At 40.5% G+C, this 16213-nt stretch overlaps 1 protein-coding gene and 1 long non-coding RNA gene across 3 annotated transcripts; both read left to right on the top strand.

Annotated features, from left to right (window-relative positions):
* Nucleotides 1-868: 868 nt before the first annotated feature.
* Nucleotides 869-3953, top strand: LOC108961096. 2 transcript variants are annotated; one of them, XR_005548068.1, is made up of 3 exons: nucleotides 869-1724; nucleotides 3222-3378; nucleotides 3592-3953. It is a non-coding gene; the product is annotated as an uncharacterized LOC108961096 (long non-coding RNA). The 2 variants fall into 2 exon arrangements; XR_005548067.1 differs by having other exon boundaries at nucleotides 869-1733.
* A 1628-nt stretch (nucleotides 3954-5581) lies between these two features.
* On the top strand, nucleotides 5582-12826 carry LOC104429927 (peptide methionine sulfoxide reductase B5). Its single transcript, XM_039306996.1, has 4 exons — nucleotides 5582-5746; nucleotides 9970-10232; nucleotides 12151-12346; nucleotides 12521-12826. The coding sequence occupies exons 1-4, from the start codon at nucleotides 5582-5584 to the stop codon at nucleotides 12683-12685; spliced, it is 789 nt and encodes a 262-aa protein (XP_039162930.1). The 3' UTR covers nucleotides 12686-12826.
* The last annotated feature ends 3387 nt before the right edge of the window (nucleotides 12827-16213 follow it).

The raw sequence follows: 16213 nt of genomic DNA, 5'->3' as shown, positions 1-16213 counted from the left end.
GGCACTTCTTAACATATATAAAATTTATTATTTTTTAATGTTTTTTTGAATTTTTAATTATTTTTATATTTTAAATTTTGTTTTTCTCTCTTTTTTTTTTTTTTTTTTTCCTTTTCCTCCTTTGGCCGGTTGCCCAGAGGCCATGACCGACAAGGGTCGACCTCACAGGCCTTGGGCTCACTCGTGACTAGCGAGGTCGTGGCCTTTGGTCGATTGTCAGAGGTTGCACGACCAGCCAGAGGAAAAAAAGGAAAAGATTTAGAAAAAAAGAGAAAAAAAAAAGAAATTAAAAACATAAAAAATAATTTAAAATTTGGAAAAGAATTAAAAAAAATTATCCACGTTAATCAGGTATCACGTTAGCAAATTCCAACAGAAATTGATCAAATTGATTCAAATGGCCAAAAGTGAAAATGTTTATGATTTAATTGATAAAATTAAAAAAATTATAATTGAATTGACAAAAATGTAATATGCTTTATCACTTTTTAGATAATTTTTTCCCGCGTCATTAGTACAAGTAATAATCCACGTGGCGTCCACGTCAGCCCGCCGGGAGTGAAATCGTGATGAAGAGCAAGAATCCAAGAATCTCCTCCTCCCACGGGCGCTCGCATCTCCTCCACAATCTCTCTCTCTCTCTCTCTCTCTCGCAGTCTCTAAATTCTTGCTGCGCGGCCTCGTCACAGCCTCACCTTCGCCACCTTCAAAGCATCACAAAGGACGACGGCGACCCAAGAAGCGTCCAGATTGGTTCTTGGAGCGGAGTTCCCGCATGCGATTGAGCTCCTCCTCGAGCTGGTCGTGCCGCCATGTGGGAGTCGCTCAACCTGTGCCACGTCCCGAGTACGTACCCTCTTCGGTTTCTGGTTCTGGGTTCGTCTGTCTATGCGCGCTTGGCTCTTTCGTCCATGTTTTGAGCATTTTGTTTCGGAGATTTTGATAATTTGTGCCGAGTAACCGCCTTTGGATTGAATGGAGTCTGGGTCTGTCGTTTGAAACGGGTCAGAGTGTTTTGGAAAGATGGTTATTCGTATGTTTATTCGAATGCTGAGTGCTGCTTGGGATCTCTTTTGCATACCAAGAATGCTCCCGTTTTGTAAAGTAACCCACAATACAAATTCTTGGATTCTTTTCTACTGGGTATCCTGAGCATCGTATGGATTAGCATCATTCTTGGCTGTGACGATAACATGATTAATTGAAGTGTATCCATATGATTATTCGAATGCTGAGTGCTGCTCGGGATCTCTCTTGCATACCAAGAATGTTCCCGTTTTGTAAAGTAAACCACAATACAAATTCTTGGATTCTTTTCTACTGGGTATCCTGAGCATCGTATGGATTAGCATCATTCTTGGCTATGACGATACCATGATTAATTGAAGTGATGCTATGTGTTACCCCTTTCTCGACTTCCAGGGATATGGCACGGTAAAGCATGGACATGTGGTTGTAGCTTTCTCTACTCCCATCTCATGTGGCTGTGGACATTTGGATTCGTATTCCTTTAGCCAGCAAGTCCATGCACTGCCTTATGCCTTAAAGTATCAGATTGGTTGCTGCTCTTTTGTTTCGGGAGATACCTGTGAATGTAATGGGTTGAATCAGAAATGGGGTTTGAGTTTTGATTCAGCACATTGCAACAGATTCCAGTGCGTTGAGTGGTGTGTGTTGGAGGTGGATTCTTTGTGAATTACGTTTTAATAGGAGAATCCATTGAGGTAACGCAGGTTAGGATGTTCTCAGTGTTTTTTGAGCTGCTGGGGAGGGTTATAGTTTTCTGGTTTTTCGCAGGAATGAGCAGTTTTAGCTATTACTGAGTTCTCTGGAACCATCCTGTGTTTGGAAAGACTTAGTTTTTATTCGGAAACATCGGCCCTTTTAGGTTCCTTTTGGGTGCTAAGGATTTGTTACTGCATGAATACCGACATCTCGGTTACTTATGAAGTCTTATGCATTTCACTTTTCATCAAAACAAAGGTGAAAAGGTGTTGAAATCATCCTAAAGTGTGGATCGTAGGGTTATCACGTGCAGTTGGTGCGAAGCTTTGTGCTTGGAGAGTTTTTTTTTAAAAAATAATTCTTATTTCTTGAAACAACTTCTATCCATTGTGAGGGAGTGTGATCTCCATTTTGACTCATCTAAAGCTTTTGCATCGTCCTTGTAATGCTCTTTCTTTACACTCTGTATCTTGTTTGTACTCATTTTACTTTGATTGTTCAAAGGGTCTCTTAATCTGTTAAATTATGAAAGCAATGCAGAGCCAGTAGTCAAGCTCCTTAACTGCTAGCTTTTAGGCTCAATACATTATACACATGTGCAGGATATAGGAGGGATCAAAGGGCTAAGTTCCTATCCTGTTTTTAAGAGAATCTCAGAACTAAGAATAATATCCTCTTGTTACTGCTGCAGCATTTTGCAAAATGATTCATTTGTCGTTCTCATGATCGTGCTGTTACCATGGATTACCTGCTAAGGCTGATCACGATATCTTAAGCTCTTATCAACCCTCTTTTTGGGGCTTTCCTGCTTTAGTAATCAATCAATCGATGGACCTCATGCACGTGATGCACTACAGTTTTGGTACATTGTGTTGCTTGGGCAAATATTTGACTAGAAAACAAGAAAGAAAACGCATGATATAGATAAATCAAATGACATTGGGAGCACAATGGTTGATTTTTTCGAAATGCTGTGTAAGAAGATACATTCTGATTAGTTATGTTAGTATGTTCTGTGACATAGGCATACAGCCACTAGTAAAGAAAACTGTTAAAATAGGTGGATGACCGCCTCATATCATGCTTTAGGGAAAGAATCCTATTCCCGTGGTTATGTATAGTATTTACTTGTTGAGGTGTTATACACACGAACAATCCTCTTCAACTATCCTTAATGGCTCGGAAGTGATCTGAGAGGACTTAAATGTTGCCGAGCCTGATGCAAGTAGTTGAAGACTCATGTATATTCTTTTTGACTGCAATCTCATCCTTTTTCTAATTCAAGTATCAAACCAATGGAGAACAAAGGAGCATAACTGAATGCTTTTCGATGCCTCTTCTACTATGTTTCTGAACAAGAAGCAACTCTTTTCTCTGGTTTGATGTTGGGTATCAGTTGCGATAAATCCTCGGACATATATATTTGTGTATTTATCTTTGAACAAAAAAGTGTCATCTTGATCTGTCTCATGTGTTGCTGTTTCTCTAACATGTAGATATCCAGGCACGGGTGAATACGACAAGTATTTTGAAGAGGGGGTGTACAATTGTGTAGGATGCGGGACTCCTCTTTACCAGTCTACAACTAAATTTAACTCTGGCTGTGGCTGGCCTGCTTTCTATGAGGGCCTCCCCGGAGCTATAACCAGCACTGTGAGTATCTCTCTTTATCAATTAAACGTGTGGTCATAGGTAACTAAGACAGTTCTGATTGAAGTCGATTTCTATTACGGCTTGCTATAGATGACATCTTCCACTTTGTGTTTGTTGAGCTTTCTAAACTGTGAAAATGACGAGAAATGCAAAATGAATCGGGTGTGTTCTGCTTCAAATCATTGATGGGCTTGCCTTGCTTTTTGATCTCAGGGGGATTGAGATGGGATGAGGACGGAAATCATTTGCACTGCATGTGGCGGCCATCTGGGTCACGTGTTCAAGGGCGAAGGGTTCCCGACACCAACTGATGAGCGGCATTGCGTCAATAGTATTTCACTCAAGTTTGTTCTTTCCAACTCTTATCCTTCCCAGTGAACTTCTGCAGCTAGACTGGTCGGTCGTCACCGGATGCAGCCTTCAACTGCTGCTGTTATCTGAGATTGTTTGCTTCTGATTTCCGCGCTATGTACAATAAGCTCTTCTCATAAATCTTTCCGATCTGGATTGAACTCAGATATTTATTGCCGTCTCTCGAGTAAATAAAAATCGGAATCTTTTTTTTTTGTTATCCATCTCGCAGATGTTTCTTGTCAAGCTGTTCTAATGTGGCATGTTGAAAAAGGCTGCTTAATGTTAAACCAGACGTGACTTTGCTCTACGGTGATCTTTGTTGGCTTTGATGCCACCTGACTGGTGGAAGGTAATAGGAATTGAAATGTGCCGCGAGGTGAAATTTTAATCAGCACGAAGGGCAAAGTAAAGAAAAACTCTCACTTTTATCTATATATATTCAAGGTGCAAGTTCCTTTACATCATGCATGAATATAAGTAAATGAATATAAGTAAAAAAGTCATAACCTAGAAAACTTGAAAAGTAGGCAAAATAATTAAATGCAAAATAATATCATCCATAATACTAAACAATATATAAAATCCTATGGATAAAGAAGTAAAACAAAATTGAATCGTATCCAAAACTAAAAAGGCGTAAAAAAAATCAACAATATATCCAATATCAAATTCCGATGATGTCTTGATTACGGGTGCATTTGGTTGGATTTTTAAGGAAAGCCTTTGGGAAAATGCAAATAATTTTAAGTTAAAAAAGTTTTTTAAAATGCAAAGTGCGTTTAGTAAATTATACTTTGTAAGTCCATTGGGAAGTATTTTTGGGCAAAATAGTATTTGGAGAAAATTTTATTTCTAAAGGACTTTTGTGATTAAAAAAAAAAAAATTGTCGGTTGCTGAAGGATGGGCAGCCATTGGTGGCGCTCGAAATCTATTGCCAGCGATTTTTAGCCCATATGTTATTATTTCAATTTCCTAAGTAGTCAAGGGACTTAAAAGATTGGAATAGAGAAATGCATGTTAAATGCACCTATTGGTGTTCAATTATCAGAAACCGAATTTCAAAAAAATTGGTTGACAAATGGTATTCGAAGATAAAGATCCTATTTCCTTTTTGCCTTAAACCTTAGCACATTTCCTTTTTGCTTTAAACCTTGGCACAAATCTATGGTTTTTGTTTTTTAATGAATTGGAGAATGGAAAGTGAACTTCCTCTTGCTTCTCCTGAAATCAACGTTCAGTTTTTGAACTCATTTTTAAAGAACTCAGAAAAAAATTATAAAATTACAAAAGAATTCTTTTTAGTTATACAGGTTTTAAAAGAAAGAATAATTTTTTTTTAAACCTTTCACAAGAAAGAAAAAATACGTATGAGGTTGCCAGATCTCGTGCAACATCTTCTCCTCTATCTCTTCTTCATCTTAGCCACCATCATCTCCTCTTATCTTCTTCTCAACCGCAAGTCCTCCTTCATCTGCTGCTGTTTCCACGCCGACGAGTCCCACCATTGCAAGTTCCTCCGCCCCCTCCGCACCGAGCACCTCCCCACCGCCCTCACTCCCTGCCCCAATGCCGTCACCCTCGACATGTCCCTCTGCCCCCGCGTCACCGACGCCTCCCTCGCCGTCATCGCTGCCGCCCGCGAGGACGCCCTCTGCTCCCTCGCCCTCCGCCTCACCGATACTTCACCGCCCGCCTCCCTCGCCGTCTTCGTTGTCCCAAATCTGGGCAGCCGCGGCTCGCCGGGGTGGCGCAACCCAGATCGTTGAGGATCTGGTCGCGGCGACTGAGGATCTGGGTCGCGGCGACCCAGATCTGGGCCGCCGTGACTCGCCGGGGCGGCCCCTCGCCATGGTCGCGCCGCGACTCGCGGAGGTCGCCCGACTCTCCGACGACGATCGCCTAGGTTGTCGCGACCACGCCGACGTCCCTCTAGCCGACGCCGGCCCCTCGCAGTCAGGTGGAACTAAGCCGGCCACCCTCAAGGGAGAAGATGAACAGTGTCTCATAACAAGGGTAAAAAACGGAAAAATAAAAAGTTCGTGAGGATAATTTCGGGAAAAAAAAAAAAAAAGTGGGCCCTGGGCTTTCAGCTTTCTCCTCTAATAGGATTTGCAAAACTTTTGCCAAACACCTAATATTATTTGACCCAAAGAATTTTAGATGTCCAAATTTTAGATATACAATTCTTTATCATAACTTCCAAAATTTTAAATATAGAATTCTTTATCATAACTTCCCTTAACCAAATGGATGCAAAGGCAAAATCATAAATACAAAGAAATCCCTAAGTTATGTATTTTTTTAATCTGCACCCACACGGAGGTCGACAAACTTCGAGATCTGGAGTCTTGGCCGCAAACTTGCTGCTCGGCGTTTCCAAATCTGTTGCTCAGCCGCCGGAACAAGAGAGTGGGTGGACGCGGAGGTCGGCCAAGACATCTCCCGCTCATTTCTTTTTCACTCAAACCTTTTGAGAACTGCTCAAATTCATCTTCACTCAAACCTTTTAAGGATTGCTCAAATTCATTGTCAATATGTAATAGGACATAAGAAATTGTTAAATAGCGAGTAGTTTTTTTTTTGGCTAAAAATATTGACTAGTCAAACACCGACTAGTACCACGAATCAATATGGCAAAAGAGCTCCTCGGCGGCCGAACATCTGGCCTGCAACTACAAACATCTTCTGCTTGAGCTCTTGAAAGAGACCCCATAAGTAAGCTAGAAAGAGCATTATCAACAATGGCAAATAGAGGAGAAAAAATGAGAGTCCTCGGAACAACAGCAATGTAAGGAAAGCTACGGAGAGAAAGGAGAAGACCTTGAGAAAGAAAAAGATGCGGGCACCACGAGCGGTACTAAAGACCGTCAGACGAGGAATAAGTGGAAGGGACAAAAAGCAATAAAGAAGAAGCGTGAAAATGATGAGAAAGATAGTGAAGGGGTGGGTATCAAATGGTGAATCCCGTGTCCCCTGATATTTTAGGACAACGAAGTTAACTAGAACTGGAACGATAAATGTGACAATGGCATCGATATTGTCTCGCTGATTCGGTAAGAAATTTGGCATTTTTGGATGCGGGGATAAATGAGGGAGAAACAAAGGAAGAGAGACAAAGCTGCAAGAGCAAGGCGAATGTGCAAAAGACTGGGGAAGTGTATCGAATGATGTTCGGTTGTGAGGAGTGCCAGAAGGATGGAGGGGGGTTTATAAATGTTGAGCCTCCTGATGTTTCAATCTCGTTGGTGATCTAAGCGCCATCATGGGACAAGAAAGTCTCTGTTCCGAATCCGGATTTGACTGTCCGATTTTCAATCAGATAGTCTATACGGAGAGGCAGCAGATAGTGATAGATAGAAAAAGTATGAAAAAGTGACAAAAGTGTAAAAAAGTATGGGGAGGCATATAGTGATAGATAGAGAAAGTATAAAAAAGTGACAAAAGTGTAAAAAAGTATGGAGAGGCAGCAGATAGTGGTAGATAGAAAAAGTGTAAAAAAGTGTTTTTACATCCGATGGTTTGCAGTCCTGACACACATAGAATAGTGCAATCATCCTAAGCACTACACTGATTTCTTTTTTTCTTTCTATTGGAATGCACTATGTTGATTTACTTAACGAATCCGGATAGTCAAGCACTGTTCCATTTGTTTTGAAAAAAAATCAATAATTTTAAAAATACTTTAAAAGAAAATGATCCCTTTTCTTCTAATCGAGATTGGAAGAATATATTGTGTTTACAAAGCCAAATGAAGTCAACCTTGGTGATTATGGACTTCAATCTGAACCTTGGTGTCTTTCAACCCAAGTTGTCTAACTCCAATGTGTCCATTTAAACCGGATTTTTTAAAATTTCCTAGCATTGATCTGTTGCCCATATTAGATCCCAAATTAGAGGTGCGTTTGCTAACATCTTTGTTCCAAAAAAAAATTTCAATTTATAAATAGTTTTGTTCTATTTTTATTCTCTAGACGAGTTTTTGAGCAGAAAAATGCGTTTGGTAATTAAACAAAATTTCTAATTCTAAAATAGAGTAAGAAAAAAAATGCATTTGGTACGAACATAAAATTTTTGTTCCCAATTTCTTTTATTTAATTGTAAAGAGACTTAACATTTCATGTTTGGATAAAGCTGGACTTTTGTAATGATTTGATTGATCAAGATATCTTTAAATGGCCTAAGAAAATTTATCATAATAGTTAGTCAAAGATGGATAGTTAGAAATGACAACAAAGAGTTTCATTTGTTTATAACTCACGATATGATGAGGTTGATAGTAAATCTTATGGTATTACAATAAATAGGTTTATGGATCCTTTGAAAAGAAGAGCAAACGTTGCTTGGAATCACCAAGCTTTCACTACCTAGCATTCAGTGTAAACATGATATGGTATGAACTTTCATAAATGAGAGTAGACTTTATTTAATAATAAAGTTAACCTTTTTGTGATTTTTATTAGGCTCATTGTTAATGTAAAAAGCAACTTCTACCCACATTATTGAATTGTTGACATGAGGAAGGATTTATTTATAGTATAGAATTGATTTCAACCTCACATGTTGCTTATCGAGCAATGGATGCGTCAATAATTTATTTTTATGACGTAAAAATAAATTGGATACAAATAAATAATTTTCAGTATGCTTAGTTATTACTAAGTGCTTTTCAATCTTTTGCTACTGTTAATTACTAATTATTTTATTTTCGGGGTCAGTGATAATTTTCCGTGAAAAAAAAGTAATTGCCAACTTAGGAGTTTTGCATGCGTGATTATTAATTTCTCGTATAAAAAATTTTCTTCAAATTCATCACTGGTCATAATAAGTAAACTTTCTAATCCGGCATATAATTATCAAAATAAAAAAAAGTAATTATCTATTTATCGAAAATCAATAATTTTCTATTTATTGAATTTATTTTTCTCATCAATTAAGTTGCCAACGTACAAAATTGAAAGCCCATTCGCCCAATTGCCCAATTTTTTTTTAATTGAAAATTGATCCAGCGGGCTGCATCACGTTACTATAATTTAACGGTTCAAATCAACACAAGCGCATTTCTATAATTTCAGTGATCATGTCATTAGAAAAATTATCAAAAAATCTTAAACTAATTGACACACATTTCAATTTTTTCAATTGAGTCATCTAGCCAATTTTAATTGGAATTCGTTGCGCGTGGACAATTGTTTTATTATACAGTAGGTGTTGACATGGATAATATTTATAATTTATAATATCTTTTATAATTTTTAATTATTTTTTATATTTTTAATTTCTTTTCTGTTTTTTTTCCCTTTTTATCCTTTGGTTGGTTGCCCAAAGGCCATGACGGACAAGGGTCGGCCTCGCGAGCCTCGGGCTCGCTTGTGACTAAGCGACGTTGTGGCCTTTGGTCGATTGTCAGGGGCTATGCGACTAGTCGAGAGGAAAAAAAAGGGAAATAAATTAAAAAAAAACAAGAAAAAAGAAATTAAAAACAAAAAAAAAATTAAAAATTTGAAAAAATTAAAAAAATTAATAAATTTTATCCACCTAGATTCACGTCAGCAAATTCCAGTATAAATTGATTGAATGAATGGCAAAAAGTAAAAAAAATTTATGATTTCTTTGATAAAATTGAAAGGTTTATGATTAACAAAAGTTTAATATACTTTAACACTTTTGGACAATTTTTCCCGTGTAATTATCACAAGTAATAATCCACGTGGCGTCCAGTCAGCCCGCCGGGGTGAAATCCTGACGAGGAGCAAGAATCCAAGAATCTCCTCCTCCCACGGTCGAGCGGTAGCATCTCATCCACAGTCTCTCTCTCTCTCGCAATCTCTAAATTCTTGCTGCGCGGCCTCGTCACAGCCTCACCTTCGCCACCTTCAAAGCATTACAAAGGACGACGGCGACCCAAAAAGCGTCGAGATTGGTTCTTGGAGCGGAAATCCCGCATGCGATTGAGCTCCTCCTAGAGCCGGTCGTGCCGCCATGTGGGAGTCGCTCAACCTGTGCCACTTCCCGAGTACGTACCCTCTTCGGTTTCTTGTTCTGGGTTCGTCTGTCTATGCGCGCTTGGCTCTTTCGTCCATGTTTTGAGCATTTTGTTTCGGAGTTTTTGATAATTTGTGCCGAGTGACCGCCTTTGGATTGAATGGCGTCTGAGGGGCTGTCGTGTGAAATGGCTCAGAGTGTTTTGGAAAGATGGTTATTCGTATGATTATTCGAATGCTGAGTGCTGCCACCAGCCCCTTCACTCTCCTCGCCGCTCCGCTCTCTTTTCGCCTCAAGACCCACCTCGCGTTCCGCCCGATAAGGCCGCCGCCTCCGCCGTCTCGTCCCGTCTCCGCCGCTGCTCCGTGTGGTGGTTTCGGCTCGCCGGGCCGTTCGAGGAGGAGCTTCCGCGGCGGGGTGGTGGCCACGGCCGCGCCCGGGTCGGTCAGAAGTCGGAGGAGTGGCAAGCGGTCCTGTCGCCCGAGCAGTTCCGTATCCTGAGGCAGAAGGGGACGGAGTTAGTAATTCCTTTGAATTCCCTTGATTTTTTTTTTTTTTTTTTTTTTTTTTTTTGGGGTCTCTGTTTTACTGCTAGCTTATCTTGATTGTGGGTTTGTCGTTCTTGATTTTGGGTTCCTGCTCTTCTTGATGCTTGGCTTTCTGTACTGGGTTGGGGTTTGTTGAATCCGGTTGGTTTGGTTTAGACGTGATTACCATGCTGTCTCCTTGAAGCTCAGGTGCACCGAGGTTTGAGACATTCTGTCCAATGAGGCTTTCTTGGGCTGTCTATTTATGTGACGTATGTGATAGGTTGAATTAGAATTGGGCTTTGAGTTTTGATGAGTTTTGATTCAGCACGGTACAACACATTTCTAGTGCGTCAAGCGGTGTGTTGGAGGTGGATTCTTTGTGAATTACGTTTTAATAGGAGAAACCACTGAGGAAATGCGGGTTAGGATGTTCTCTGTGTTTTTCGAGGTGTGGGAGGGTCATTTTTATCTGGGTTTTTGTGGGAATGTGTTGTTTTAGCTATTACTTTAGTTCGCTGGCACTGTCCTGTGTCTGGAAGGCTTTGTTTTATTCGGAAATATCGGCCCTTTTAGGTTCATGTTGGGTGCTAAGGATTTGTTACCGCATGAGTGCTGACATCTTGGTTACTTATGAAGTCTTATACTTCTCACTTTTCATCAAAACAAAGGTGAAAAGGTGTCGAAATCATCCTAAAGTGTGGATCGTAGGGTTATCACGTGCAGTTGGTGCGAAGCTTTGTGCTTGGAGAGCTTCTTTTAAAAAAAAAATAATTCTTGGTTCTTGAAACAACTTCTATCTGTTGTGAGGAGTGTGATCTCCATTTTGACTCATCTAAAGCTTTTGCATCGTCCTTGTAATGCTCTTTTTTACACTCTGTATCTTGTTTGTACTCATTTCACTTTGATTGTTCAAAGGGTCTCTTAATCTGTTAAATTATGAAAGCAATGCAGAGCCAGTAGTCAAGCTCCTCAACTGCTGGCTTTTAGGCTCAATACATTATACACGTGCAGGATATAGGCGGGATTAAAGGGCTAAGTTTCTATCCTGTTTTTAAGAGAATCTCAGAACTAAGAATACTATCCTCTTGTTACTGCTGTGGCATTTTAGAAAATGATTCATTTGTCGTTCTCATGATCGTACTGTTACCATGGATTACCTGCTAAGGCTGATCACGATATCTTAAGCTCTTATCAGCCCTCTTTTTGGGGCTTTCCTGCTTTAGTAATCAATCAATTCGATGGACCTCATGCACGTGATGGACTAATTTTTTGGTACTATGTGTTGCTTGGGCAAATATTCGACTAGAAAACAAGAAAGAAAACGCATGATATAGATAAATCAAATGACATTGGGAGCACAATGGTTGATTTTTCGAAATGCTGTGTAACAAGATACATTCTGTTAGTTATGTTAGTGTGGGCCACGACATAGGTATACACCCACGAGTAAAGAAAGCTGTTAAAATAGGTGGACGATCGCCTCATATCATGCTTTAGGGAAAGAATTCTATTCCTGTGGTTATGTACAGTATTTACTTGTTGGGTTGTTATACACACGAACAATCCTCTTCAACTATCCTTAATGGCTCGGAAGTGATCTGAGAGTACTTAAATGTTGCCGAGCCTGATGCAAGTAGTTGAAGACTCGTGTATATTCTTTTTAAATGCAATCTCATCCTTTTTTCTAATTCAAGTATCAAAGCAATGGAGAACAAAGGAGCATAATTGAATACTTTTTGATGCCTCCTCTACTATGTTTATGTACAAGAAGCAACTCTTTCCTCTGGTTTGATATTGGGTATCATTGGTGATAAATCCTCGGACATATATATGCGTGTATTATTTTCGAACAAAAAAGTGTCATCTTGATCTGTCTCATCTTGTTGCTGTTTCTCTAACATGTAGATATCCTGGCACGGGTGAATACGACAAGTTTTTTGAAGAGGGGTTGTACAATTGTGCAGCATGCGGGACTCCTCTTTACCGTTCTACAACTAAATTTAACTCTAGCTGCGGCTGGCCTGCTTTCTACGAGGGCCTCCCGGGAGCTATAACCTGCACTGTGAATCTCTCTTTGTATCAATTAAACGTGTGGTCACAGGTAACTAAAGACGGTTCTGATTGAAGTCGATTTCTATTACGGCTTGCTCTAGATGACATCTTCCACTTTGTGTTTGTCGAGCTTTCTAAACTGTGAAAATGACAAGAAATGCAAAATGAATCGGGGTGTTCTGCTTCAAATCATTGATGGGCTTGCCTTGCTTTGTGATCTCAGTCGGATCCAGATGGGATGAGGACGGAAATCACTTGCACTGCATGTGGCGGCCATCTGGGTCACGTGTTCAAGGGCGAAGGGTTCCCCACACCGACTGATGACCGGCATTGTGTCAATAGTATTTCACTCAAGTTCGTTCTTGCCAACTCTTATCCTTCCCAGTAAACTTCTGCAACTAGACTGGTCGGTCGATCACCAGACGCGACCTTCAACTGCTGCTGTTATCTGAGATTGTTTGCTTCCAATTTCTGCACTATGTACAATAAGCTTCCCATAAATCTTCCCAATCTGGATTGAACTTGGATATTTGCTGCTGTCTCTTGAGTAAATAAGGGCCTGTTTGTTTATAAACAAAATTTCTGCTTTTGTTCTGGAGAACAAAAAAAAAAAAACGCGTTTGTTTGCGTTTTTATTCCAAATCTATTTTTTTGTTAAGGAACACATTTGGAATAGAAACAAAAACAAGAAAAACATGTTTATTGTTTCTGGAATAATTTTTAAGAACAAATTTTCTTTCTCCTTTTTTTTTTCTTCTTATTTTCTTCTTTTTTCTTTGGCCGGTCGCTGGCCTCGACCATGGCTGACGATTGGCCATCAAGGGCCGGCAACCTTGCTGGAGTGTCGCGAGCCCCCGGCGAGGCTGAGCATCATTGGTCCCTAGCGAGGCTCGGCCCTCAGCTCGGATCTAGGCGAGTCGAGCTTGCCCCAACCTCACCCCGCGCCCCGCACCGGTCGAGCCTCCCGGTTGGGCGGCAGAGCTCGCCCGAGATCCGGCGAGGTGAGCTCGCCTTGCCAAGTCGAGACCGAGCCTTGCCTAACCACGGCGAGGCTCGGCCTCGCCGAGGCTGGCGAGCCTCACCGTGGCCGGGCGAGGCCGCGCCCTCGTCGGCAGGTCGTGGCCATGGTCGGCGCCAAAAAGAAGGAAAAAGAAAATAAAGAAAAGAAAATAAAAATATTAAAAAGTTAAAAAGAAATAAAAAAAAAAGAACACAAAATTACCAAACGTGTTTTTTTTTTTTTTTAATTTCGAACAAGTTCCAAACAGCGTTTTTAAATCAAAAATTGTTTCCGAAATAATTTTGAATAGAAACAAACAAACGCACTCTAAAAGTCAAAATCTTTTTTGTTGCTATCCATCTCGCAGATGTTTCTCGCCATGTTGTTCTAACGTGGCATGTTGAAAAAGGCTGCTCGATGTTAAACCAGACATGACTTTGCTCTTCGATGATCTTTGATACCACCTGACTGGTGGAAGGTGATAGGAATAGAAATGTGCCGGAGTGAAATCTTAATCATGCACAAACCGCAAAGTAAAGAAAAACTCTCAATTTTATCTAAATATATATTCAAGGGGCAAGTTCCATTACATTATATATGAATATAAGCAAAAAAGTCGTAACCTAAAAACTCGAAAAGTAGGCCTGATAATTAAATGCAAAATAATATCATCTATAATGATTGTAAAATCCTATGGATAAAAAGTAAAACAAAATTGAATCATATTAAAAAATCGACAATATATTCAATATCAAATTCCAATGATGTCTTGATTACAAGTACGTTTGGTTGGACTTTTGAGAAAAGCCTTTGGAAAAATGCAAAGGATTTTAACTTAAACGAGTTTTTAAAAAGTAAAGTGTGTTTAGTAAATTATATTTTGTAAGTCCACTAGGAATTTACCTTTGAGCAAAATAGTATTTGGAGAAATTTATATTTCTAAAGGACTTTTGTGATTAAAAAAAGAAAAGATGTTGGCTGTTGAAGGATAGGCGGCCATTGGTAGCGCTCGAAATCTATCGTCCGCAATTTTTAGCCAGTATGTTATTGTTTTGATTTGTTGAGTGGTCTAATGACTTAAAAGATTAGAATACTATAATGGTGTTCAATTATCATAAATCGAATTTTCAAAAAATTGGTTGACAAAAGATCTTATTTCCTTTTTGCCTTAAACCTTGGCATGGATCTAAAGTGCCACCCCCAAAAAATCCATTGAGAAATAAAGAACAAAAAAAATGATTTTTATTTTTTAACAGTTTGGAGATTGGAAACTGAACTTCCTTTTGGTTCTCCCAAAAAAACATCGTTCATTTTTGAACCTATTTGTAAAGAATTTGGAAAAAAATTATAAAATTAAATGAAAGAATAATTTTTTTTTTTTTAAACCTTTCGAAAGAAAGAAAAATAGGTATCAGGTTGTAAGATCTGATGCGGTCGCTGCACAACATCTTCTCATCTTCTTCATCTTCATCATCTTCTTCTCAACCGCAAGTCCTTCTGCTGCTCTTTCCACGCCGACGAATCCCACCATTGCAAGTTCCTCCGCCCCCTCCGCCCTCGCTCCCTGCCCCAATCCCGTCGCCGTCGACATGTCCCTCTGGCCCCCGCGTCACCGACGCCTCCCTCGCCGTCATCTCTGCCGCCCGCGAGGACGCCCTCTGCTCCCTCGCCCTCCGCGTCACCGATTCTTCACCGCCTGCCTCCCTCGCCGTCGTCGTTGTCCCAAATCTGGGTCGTGGATTGCGATGACCCAGATCTGGGCCGCCGCGGCTCGCCGAGGGTCGCGCGACCCAGATCGGCGAGGATCTGGTCGCGGCGACTCAGATCTGGGTCGCGGCGACCCAGATCTGAGCCGCCGGGGATCGCCGGGGCGGCCCCTCGCCATGGTCGCGCGGCGACTCATGAGGGGACGTGCAACGCCGCGACTCGCGGAGGTCGCTCCACTCTCCGACGACGATCGCCTAGGTTGTCGCGACCACGCCGGCGTCCCTCTAGCCGTCGCCGGCCCCTCGCAGTCAGTTAGAACTAAACCGGCTATTCTCGACGGAGAAGATGAACAGTGTCTCATAACAAGGGCAAATAACGAGAAAACAAAAAGTTCGTGAGGATAATTTCGACAAAAAAGAAGAGTGCACTGGACTGGCGTTCAAAGTCCTTGTAAATGCTACTCTCAAACGCATCCCAAGCCAAAATTTTAGATATAGAATTCTTTATCATAACTTCCCTTAACCAAATGGATGCAAAAGGAAAATTATAAATACAAAGAAATCCCTATATTATGTCTTCTTTTAATCTGCATCCATGTGGAGGTCGACGAACTTCAAGATCTGGAGTTTTGGCCGCGAGCTCGCTGCTCGTCATTTTCAAATTTGCCGCTCAGCTGCCGGAACGCAAGGATGGGTGGACGTGGAGGTTGGCAAAGACATCATCTTCTGCTCATTTCTTCTTCACTCAAGCCTTTTAAGAACTACTTAAATCCAATGATAGTATGTAATTGGATATAAGAAATTATGCACCTGCTAAATATTTAATTGACATGACTAGTTAAATAGCGACTAGTTTTTTTTTTTCTTTTTGGCTAAAAACATTGACTAGTTAAAGACCGACTAATAGTATGAATCAATATGGCAAAAGAGTTCCTCGGCGGCCGAACATACGAAATGCGACTACTATCATCTTTTGCTTGAGCTTTTGAATGAGACCCATAAGTAAGCTGGAAAGAGCATTATCAGCAACGGCAAAAAGAGGAGAAAAAAGGAGAGTCCTCGGAACAACAACAACGTGAGGAAAGCTATGGAGAGAGAGGAAAGGACCCTGAGAAAAAAAAAGATGCAAGCACCACGAGCGGTACTAAAGATAGGCAAACGAGCAATAAGTGGAAGGGACAAAAATGAATAAAGAAGAAGCGTGAAAATG

The sequence above is a fragment of the Eucalyptus grandis genome, chromosome 2 (assembly GCF_016545825.1).
Source record: "Eucalyptus grandis isolate ANBG69807.140 chromosome 2, ASM1654582v1, whole genome shotgun sequence".
NCBI classification, from domain to species: domain Eukaryota; kingdom Viridiplantae; phylum Streptophyta; class Magnoliopsida; order Myrtales; family Myrtaceae; genus Eucalyptus; species Eucalyptus grandis.
This window is presented reverse-complemented; position numbering and strand designations above follow the sequence as displayed.

Excerpts from the sequence above, each read along its gene's own strand:
- LOC104429927 (XM_039306996.1), top strand. The coding sequence starts at position 5,582 with ATGGTCGCGCCGCGACTCGCGGAGGTCGCCCGACTCTCCGACGACGAT. Across the intron at positions 5,747-9,969 it reads AACAGTGTCTCATAACAAGG|CCCCTTCACTCTCCTCGCCG; the intron begins GTAAAAAACGGA and ends TGCTGCCACCAG. Across the intron at positions 12,347-12,520 it reads AATTAAACGTGTGGTCACAG|TCGGATCCAGATGGGATGAG; the intron begins GTAACTAAAGAC and ends TTGTGATCTCAG.